Source organism: Festucalex cinctus, chromosome 2 (assembly GCF_051991245.1).
Source record: "Festucalex cinctus isolate MCC-2025b chromosome 2, RoL_Fcin_1.0, whole genome shotgun sequence".
Classification (NCBI taxonomy): domain Eukaryota; kingdom Metazoa; phylum Chordata; class Actinopteri; order Syngnathiformes; family Syngnathidae; genus Festucalex; species Festucalex cinctus.
In genome coordinates this window covers 21,085,871-21,095,980 of record NC_135412.1, presented here as the reverse complement: position 1 = coordinate 21,095,980, position 10,110 = coordinate 21,085,871, and the positions used below count along the sequence as shown (strand labels likewise).

General features: G+C 38.2%; 1 protein-coding gene across 1 annotated transcript; it reads right to left on the bottom strand.

Moving 5' to 3' along the window:
• Positions 1 to 50: 50 nt before the first annotated feature.
• urp2 (urotensin II-related peptide) lies at positions 51 to 9,678 on the bottom strand. Its single transcript, XM_077515332.1, has 5 exons — positions 9,269 to 9,678; positions 5,224 to 5,532; positions 3,341 to 3,375; positions 2,479 to 2,623; positions 51 to 542 (listed from the first exon to the last, which is right to left on the bottom strand). Exons 1-5 carry the CDS (start codon positions 9,450 to 9,452, stop codon positions 511 to 513), a joined length of 705 nt encoding a protein of 234 aa, XP_077371458.1. The 5' UTR covers positions 9,453 to 9,678; the 3' UTR covers positions 51 to 510.
• Between the last annotated feature and the right edge of the window lie 432 nt (positions 9,679 to 10,110).

Sequence of the window (10,110 nt, the reverse complement as noted above, 5' to 3'; positions counted from 1 at the left end):
TGGCATGTTGGAGAAGTACTTTATTTGAAGAAGGCATACACATAAAAAAAAGAATGTGCATCTGTCTGTCGGCGGGCAGGGTGATATTAAATGAGGATTTTTTTTTTTTTTTACTTTTCATGTGCTTAGCCTTGAGCACACATCGTTCTCTTTGATCGGTCAGTTTTGTTAATTAACGAGTTGGATGAAAAGGTCTAAGTCGGTGTTGGCGCCGGCGTGGTGGAAGGCCCCAGGCTTGCAGATGTCCAAGCAACAGTTGCCTAGCACGCAGAGGTCAAACACGAGCCCAGAGGATAGGTATGGAAAGTGGTTGGCACAATAGATGGATGGAGGTGAATCGAAATTTGTGATAAGCTCTGAGACACTTTGGTAAAGGAATAGTATAGTTCACTTAAAAAAAGTAACTCTGAAAAAGCAAAGGCCATGATGGTATGATGGATGCATAAAGGAGAGGTGGAGGAAGCGGAAGGAGGCTCACAGGTGGAACAGATTACACTGGGGTGTTGAAACTCAGTTCTGTGAGCAGTACTTCCAGAAACACACTGTTGAAGAAGAAAAAAATGGAGAAAAAAATTAGCTCATAGACAATAGAGGTAAAAATAATATTAATGTTGCCAGCATCAGCAAACATTCGTTAGCATCCATCATTTTGTATTTACTACTAGCCTGGAAACCAGACTCATCGCTCGATACAGCCTGCAAATCACTATAAGGTTCAAAAGGGACATTGATGTGAATTGTTCTTTCTATAGGTAAATTATATCTCGACAAACTCTACAAATGCAAATACAGTCAGTACGCCACTAAACAAAAACACTATAAAAACCTACACTAATTATTCAATGTAGTATACTTGTACTTCTAAATAATGGTAAATATAAAAAAAAAAAGAGAAAAGAAGAAATACTTGATACAGTAGCCTTCAAGCGCATTTCTGAGTCGAAGCAAGTAGCAACCCGAAACACACTGAGCGTGTAATCAGCATAGAGCGGAAGTCATTTTAATTTGGCCACTATCTACGTATTTTGACCTAGTGTGTTTGCCGTACTTAGAGAACAACTATAGCACATTTAGCTAATATTCTGCGCAATTTCACCGTTGAAATGTGCATTAGCACGTTTCCCAGTCTTATTGGAGGCATTTTCATTATAGGGACAGAATTCAACATGGAAACGCTTACAGAAATCAACGTAATCGATATAGGCGGTCTGAGCGAGTGGCAACGTAAGAGGGCCGCCGGTGGCTTCACTTCTCATGACAGCGGTAAGCGTCAAAGCCATTCATAATAATTACTGAAGTCTGTGATCTTGACACACGTCTCCTTTGGAATTAAATTCTTCCAATGCTAGTGCCGTTAGCCGCTGGTTTTGTTAATATGTAATTCTGGTCATTTAAAACTGAGTTTAATGGTGAAGGAAACACACTATTAATTTGTCACTAGTTCAATGGACTTCCGCCGCCGAAGAGCCAAGTTACTCACCAAGAATACGTCACAGCAAATTAACAAATTTGTTTGCACGGTTTGTCTGTTTGTTTGTTTGTTTGTTTGTTTGTTTATTGAAATTATAAACACAAACAAGTAGCAGTTAAAAATGTAAAAGAAAAAATAAACTTATTGCAATCATTCATGGTTTACATGTTCAAAAGGAGCAGGATGAAGTTAAAAACTTGTCTACTGCTACCTCTTTAAACCCGAACAGCGGTCATTTAAACCAACTTTCTGTTTTTCAAGCAAGTGGGTTTGGCTTGCCACTGAAAAGGTGATTCCTTTATCATTTTTTCTCATCTGCAGGGGTTGCCTTAGAAGATACCCCCTCAAGAATACATACATACAAGTCGTCATTTGGCCACATTTTTGCTTTGACTTGCGAGCGCAAATTTAAGATACGACCCCGAGTCTACTTTTACAGGTTAAAAACTCTGCTCCCCATCACCCCCTTTCAAGGGGGTCACCCCCATGCCTTAACATTTTAAAGCACATTTTAAAATAGAACTAAGACGACATTTTCATCCGTGGCTGTGATTGGTCGCAACAAACATGCACAAGATGCCGCATCGTCCAATCAGCTCGAAGTGTTGTTCGGAATATCCCGCCTTTCCCGAAATCACAGTAGAGCAGTTCCAGGTTGATATTGTGGAGAACTCCCTTGAGTGAATAATAATATCAATCTGGCTATTGTCAGGTTAGGTAATTTTGAGTGCACTCTGTTTTCTCTGTTTCTGGACATTTGGACTTTTCAAAAGAGAAAGATGATTTGCGATACGAGGTTAGTCATGGAACGAATTCAACTCATATCTCTTTTCTGTTTGGCTACATTGGTTGTGCAGATTATAATAGTTTGTGTTCTTTTTATTGTTAGTAGTAGGATGAGATGGAATAAAGCCAGAGCAGCATAGTCATCGCATGCATACACACACACACACACACACACACACACACACAAAATCCGTAAGCAAGTTGACACCTTTGACTTTTACCTCTTTTGTTAGTCTTCTTGGACTGCGGTGGAAGGGACTTGCGGAAGTTGCGGCCGGTAAGGCTTGGCGCAAGGACGCCAGCACTCGCACCGGAAGAAGTGCTGTTGGCGACTGCTGGGGAAGCCGTGGTCGACATCACTGCAGCCTCATCAGAACAGCAAAGACAATCAAAAAAGGTGCGTTGTACTAATTGTTAACCTGGTTGATCTCTGGCAAGGCCAAACAATCCTCATTTCAAAACATTTTTTTTCATGCCAAACACCATATAGCTACACATAAATTATCCATCCATCCATTTTCTTGACCGCTTATTCCTCACAAGGGTCGCGGGGGGTGCTGGCGCCTATCTCAGCTGGCTCTGGGCAGTAGGCAGGGGACACCCTGGACTGGTAGCCAGCCAATCGCAGGGCACACAGAGACGAACAACCATCCACACTCACAAGCACACCTCGGGACAATTCGGAGCGCCCAATTAACCTGCCATGCATGTCTTTGGAATGTGGGAGGAGACCGGAGTACCCGGAGAAGACCCACACGGGCACAGGGAGAACATGCAAACTCCACCCAGGAAGGCCGGAGCCTGGACTCGAACCGGAGTCCTCAGAACTGGGAGGCGGACGTGCTAACCACTCGCCCACCGTGCCGCCTTACACATAAATCAACAATATTTTATTTGTAGACTCATAAATGACATCATTATTTTCTTTTACATTGAAATTTCATATTATCTTCCTTGTTGATTTTAAGGCTACGTTTTTACGCCTTATGTTCCCAGCAAGCATACTCACATCTTTCTGCTGGCCATTTTCTAGTATTACATTTTCTGTTCACAGTAAGAAGCATAATATTAAACGGGACCTACCATTTTATTTTTTCGTCCTGAATTTCTGGCATTCGCTGAAAAGAAAAAAAAACCCAACAGTACACATTTAATAAAAAGTTATTGTTGATATCATCATGCATTTCATTTAATATAATCCCCCATTTCATAGCACTTAGGTTTATTAGCGCCGAGGAAATTAGTTAGAAGTTCGTAGTTAACACATTAAATGCCAAGAACAACTTAAGAAGTCAATTAGACTCAAAACATGCAGTACCAAAGTTGCATTATGTCGTTTTATGTGTTTTTTTTTTTCATTGGGAGGGTTTCATGTGAGGTTCTTCCGAATTGTGTGGCTGGTTGTTCACTGTCATGATGCCACAACACAGTCAACAGACTTTGACAGACAATCTGAAACATCCATTCGAACAGGGAACATATTTATGTATGTATATAAAAGAGTATGTGTTATTATAGTTAGCAGACGTATATGTGTGTCATAAGGTTATGAGAAGTTCTTCTTAGCCAGGAACTGTCAGATGCTCAGGGTACATTACGCAGGCATGTTTTCATGCTGAAGCAGCAGCAAGATCATTTCTTCTGGCACACTGAATGAAGCAAACGGAAGGATCTTGGAATTTTTTGACACACCTCCTACATTACATATATAGCTTCCATCCCTGCATGAATGATAAATGCTGAATGGCCTCCATCTAAATAATTAGGATTTATGATTAGAGCCATGCTAGCTTTGTGTTCCATTGTGGACACACTTTAAAAAAAAAAGAAAAAAAAAAAGATCATAATAGGTGTGTCAAATTAGTGCGTTAATTTTGATTTAATTTAAAGTTCCTTTAACACTACTATTTTTTTTAACGCAATCATAAAATTAATAATAATGCATATATTTGTAGAGAATGTAGTCAAGTTGTCTTACAATTTAAAAAATGTGTAGAATTTCACAAGTTACTTCATGTTAAAGATTGGATTGCCCTTAATATGAAAAGAAAAATGCAACAAGTTGTCACCAAGGTCTTACAAATGCAATTATGCCATCTAGTGGCAGAAAAATGACCAACAAATCAATAACACACTAATTATTTTTAAGTGCAGTACATCTTTTTAATTTTAACTCAATTGTATGAATTATTATGAAATCAGTGACTAAAAGATGCAGCCATATTTCTATTACAACATATTTTCCCCACTTTTATGTTGACAAGAGTATGAAATTCAGGAAAAACATTTTTTTTTATTGTACATTTATAACAGATATAAAATTTGTGATTAATCGTGAGTTAATTATTAGTCATGCAATTAATTACAATTAAGAGCTTTAATCACTTTCACCCCTAATTTTCTATTGTACATTTAGAACAGATAATAATGCATATATTTGTGGAGTATGGGGTTAAGTTGTATTTAACAATTTTAAAATGTGCAGATTTCACGTTACTTCATTTTAAAGATCAGATAGCTCTCAATATGAAAAGAAAAATGCACTGGGCTTTCACCGACGTCTTACAAATGCAGTTATGCCATCTAGTGACAGAAAAATAACCTTAACACAAATCAATATCACACTTTTTTTTACAGTACAACATTTTAACTTTAGCACAATTGTATAAATTATTATGAAATTACTGTATCAATGATGCATCCATATTTCTTTTAGTTTAACTTTTATTTGAATTTTATAACAAGAGTATGAAAACCTAGAAAACAAATATTTTATAGAACATTTAGAACAGGTATAAAATTTTCGATTAATCGTGAGTTAACTATTGAAGTCATGCGATTATTTACGATTAAAAATTTAATCATCCCTATACCCCTAAAAATTATTATTGCCAATGTCAAACAAAAAGACAACAGTGCTGAGGGTTTGGATGACAGAGAGCTAGAAGAAACGTGGGAACGGTAACCTCGTGGGAGGAAGGTGATCCTTGTGCTCAGCGTACTGTTGAACGTCCGGTGCATCTCCTCAAGCACCGAGATCATCTTAAGTATCTGGACCCGCTTCTCGGAACCGTCTGTCCCCGCATGGTGTCTCATGGCGGCGGTAAACGTCCTCGAGGTGGTTCGGTCTCCCCGTCTCGTCCCTTCCGTTCCGGCCGCTCGGCTGTTGACGCGCCACTGTTTGAAGAACTCGCTTTGAGCAAGGGTAGAAGATCTTGCGGGTTCCGCTGACAGATGAATACGAGTGGGAAGAAGATTGGGAGGTTTCAGCGGATCTAGGGAAATGGAAAATGGCCGACAAGTCATTGCCAGGGTTGATTTTCTGTGCTGGGGTTCATTTCGCAAAGCAGGTTTAGTGAGAACCCTGAGACTGTTAAACTCTGAAATGCGGGGAACTCTGTGTTTTCCGTTTCAGAAAGCGAGATAACTTCAACCAGAGAAAGAGAGGTAACTCGAGCCGTTTTCATAAAAAGAGGTAAGAGAGTCTATGAACCGAACCTGGTCAGTACCAGGTTTATCACAATGAAAGTCGACTTTCTCTCCGTCTCCGCCTCCTTTCAGCCACACACGACAGTCAACTGGCAAGTTTTGGCGTGAGATAGTAGCTCTGCCGTCTGTTTAAAAAAAAAAAAAGTCCGTATGCCATTATTAAAAGTCCACTTTTTTCCACAAACATGGCATGTCCTTTTGATCCCGTTGATGTATGTGTACCCTAAAAAGAGATTTGTTGAACCAATTTAAGATTACAAATTGAATTGTTGACCAACTTAATAAAATTGCTTGAATTGGTAACACACAATTGAATTAATTTAATCCAAAGTGAATGTATTAATTTTAATTAATTACGAGTTCATTAAACTAAGATATTCACCTTTGGATTCATTTTGGATTAACTTAATTCAAGTGACTATATTAAGTTTAATGAACTCATAATTAATTAAACTTAATATATTCACTTTGGATTAACTTAATTTTATTTGTGTTTGACCAATTGAAGCAATTTTATGAAGTTGGTTAACAATTCAATGTGTAATAATAACTAATTTGCTCCCCAAAACGTATAAATATGTTCTATTTAAAATGTTTTTAGTGTCCCAAAGACTACACAAGGCTTTGATGCAGCCTCTCAACTGCAGAGAACGGGTGAAGCAATGGTAGTAATTACAAAAACTAATAATAATAATAATAATAATAATAATAATAATAATAATAATAATAAAAAGTAATTACAAAAATGCCAGCAGGTGGCAGTATAAGAGATCAACCAGGGCCATGTTGACAACAAACCGATTAACGCACAATTCTAAACAAAGTTTAGTGAAACTTAGCTATATTCTAAATGCTAATTGCTCCAAAACGGAAACAGATAGAAATATACCTTTTTTTCCCTGATGAAAGAAGAGTCTCCTATGTTTCTTTTGGTAGGATTCATGTTTTGATAGCAATAGGACACAATATTCTGTGGGCCTTGCAAAATGAGGCAAAACAGCCGGTGAAGGGGGTTGCTTCAGTGAAAATGGCCTTGAGTGAATGAGTTAAATAGGTACAACAATTCTCTTTTTAGAATGTACAGCGTGACAGCACTGGGAATTACATATTCGTTGTGAGATGGTTATCAGGCCGCGGATAGATGTTCTGGCATTTCCAGTTGTCTTTGTGAACAGTACCATTTCACATTACAGTCCATCAACTACATACCGGTAAACAACTTAATCCGTCCTTACATTTGCAACATTGTAGCCGTAGTCATACGCGCTCACATCGCAGCATATATTGTGTGTTGCGCTTTGTTTTTCTTATCTGTTTGAACGTGTTTATACTTCATTTTTTATATTTCATCTTAATTCAAGTGCGCTCCTCCCCCGCAGGATTGCACCTAAATGAAATAAATTAATAAGCAGATTTTCCCTTGTAATATTATTGTGATTGCAAAAGACTACATTTAAATTCACGCATTGACCAGAGCAGCAACATTCTCCCGCCCACGCCCTCTGCTTTCCCGTTACCGCGGTGACTCGTCGAATCGGGGCTCCATTGATGCGGTCTTTTTCTGGTGGCGGTTTAACGAGCGTAACTCCAGGTGAAACTACTCTGCGTTGATCAAACCGACTCAAATCAGCTGTTTCCTCTCTCAGGGTAGGTCAACTCACATTTCAGGGTTAGTCTCAGAGTTTGTTGAAACTGCTTTGTAAAATGAACCCCTGCCAATGCAAGAATCTTGTAGATTTTGTTAAAAATGACAACTCAACGACCCTCTCTTCTCTGTCCTGCTGCTTACTTGCAATCAAGCTAGATGTTGTTAATCTTGAGATACAAGTTGAATTTGTTCCGGGATCTCAAATTCAAAATTCCAAAACATTTCAAGACCATTCTTTCAGGCTCAGATGTTGATGTGTTGCTGCAGTAAAGCACCAATTCGTGTTCATTTTATCAACCATTTTTAAATTTAGTCTATGTTTTAGTCCAGTTTCAATCACGCTTGTTAGTTTTTATCATAGTTAGGTCAACCTCATCCCGTTTTTGTTTAGTCAACTTTTAGGCGACTATAAGTCTAGCATTTGAGGTTTTTATTTTTATTTTTTCAACCATTCACCGTGAATCTTCCCATGTGTTTGTGCATGTGCACTCGCTAGCTACAGATTTTAAAAGGGGTGTGTCACATCACATGACAGTGTCACAGTGACAGATTAGCAGAGACAAGATTTTACTAAATCACATCATTTTCGTCTCGTCTTTGTTCATGAACTAAAATGTCCATAGATTTTAGTCCAGTTTTTATTAAGTGAAGTACATTTTCATCTCGTCTTCATTAGTCAACGAAAATGCGTATTGATTTAGTCCCAGTTTTTGTTTTTTAATGGGGGTTTTCGTCTAGTCTAGTTTTTGTCCGGTGAAAAATGTGTTGACGAAATAATTTTTGGTTAGTTTTTTGTTGATGAAATTAACACTAGCGCCAACTACTGCCAAGGAGGAATACTCTTTTTTTGTTTTGTTTTTTTTTGTTTTTTTTGTTGTTGCCGTAAGTATTGGTTGATGGCATCGGCAGCCTCCACGAGTACCCGATACCTTAAAATAAGTCCAGTATTGGCCCCAAATCAATATCTGCTATTGGTACTTGTTCATCCTTATTCCAATTCATTTAATCTGCCTGGATATTTTTTTTTACAGAACAGAATATTTGGCTCATTCAGCACGTTACAATTATACAATTGCATTTTTTTTTATTTATTTATCATATTGTGATTATATTAATTGTATATGCAGGGATTTATTTTAGCTTTTACTTTTAATGATATATTGTGAAATATAATAACTCCTAGTACATTACTATGATATAAGTTAGTGGTAGTAGGACTAGATAAGTTCTTGTTCTTCTTCCTACTCCCTTTGAACATGTGAATTCTGATTTTGCAGGTAATTCTTTTCCTTTTTGGCTTGTATTTTCTTTCCTTCACTTTTAGTTTATATTTTGTATTGCATGTTCAATGAAATGAACCAATTCAATGTGACCTAGCGGCTTATCAAAACATCCATCCATCCATCCATCCATCCATCCATTATCTTAACTGCTTGCTCCTCACAAGGGTTGTTGGGGGTGCTGGCGCCTATCCCAGCTGGCTATGGGCAGCAGGCGGGGTATACTCTGAACTGGTTGCCAGCCAATCGCAGGGCACACACAGACGAACAACCATCCACACTCACAAGCTCACCAAGGGACTTATCAACACCATTATTCTGCAAAATAATTAAATGCAAGATAATAGCACATGCTAAACATTCAATCAGATTTGTCTGATCTCATCTTCAATGCCAATAACAGTCCCGTCGGGGATATAGTTACATTTAATCTGGGCATTGCTATCATATAATTTGAGTTGCCCTATATCAAAGTTGATGAAACTGAAGCTACAATCTGTTTGTTGAATTAAAAACATTGGAAAAGATTAGTTACAAAACAATATTGATGTTTAAGCAATTATAGGAAGCGGAAAGAAAAAAAAAAATCATTACCTCTCTCTGTGGGTGCTGTCCATACTTGGGTGGTGACAATCAGCATCATAACAGGAATGAACGGCAATTTTGCAGCTCCGCAAAGCATTTTCGATCTAATTGGTGACTCGGAAAGGCCGAAAAATGAAATAAATAATTGTTTCTTTGGATTCTTTTGTTTTGTTTTATTTTGAAGTCGGTCCATTGGTCATCATTTTTTTGGATGTTTTTAATTGGGATGTTCCAAAAAATATATGAAGAAAATCACTCTTTTAAAAAGAAAAAAGTTAGTATTTCAACCAAGATTTGGTGTTCGTCAACGCAGCAATTTCCTTAAATAATTTCTTGTTGTCTGAATCAATCTTCAGTGTCCTTGTTGCTGGTTCATGTTCCGGAGATGCGCCTCTTAAAGAAGAAGACTTGTCAGGAGTTTGTCGCCGGCTCTCGTCTCCTTTCGACAAACTCGCCTTTTTTAAATTCCGCTTCGGACAACAGACAACCCAGCGGTAAATCTGCGTCAACCAATCGGATCACGTTGCTCCGCCTCTTGCTTCTCAATAGATTGGTGACATTTGGGGACTTTGGCAGCCAAGCTTTGAGAGCCAATATCGTTTTGTAAATGTGTGTTTAGGCTGCATTGTGTGTGGGTGTGCGTGTGCGCGCATGTGTATGTGTGTGTGGCTTTGGGCTGTAGAAGCAGTGATTAGTTAGTTCTTAATATGTTTGCTCAGGACCACAGTAACTGAAAGACCCTCTGACGCATGAGGATGGACACACACACATGCACACTGCAAATACAAATACAGTACATTCAAAGTTTTCCAACCCAACTTGTACACAAATGCACCCTCTCCAGTGTTCAT

Coding starts and splice junctions, on each gene's coding strand:
- urp2 (XM_077515332.1), bottom strand. CDS start 9,452: ATGGACCGACTTCAAAATAAAACAAAACAAAAGAATCCAAAGAAACAA. Junction 3,376..5,223: donor GATCACCTTCCTCCCACGAG/GTTACCGTTCCC, acceptor TTTTCTTTTCAG/CGAATGCCAGAAATTCAGGA. Junction 543..2,478: donor CAAGAAGACTAACAAAAGAG/GTAAAAGTCAAA, acceptor CTTCTTCAACAG/TGTGTTTCTGGAAGTACTGC.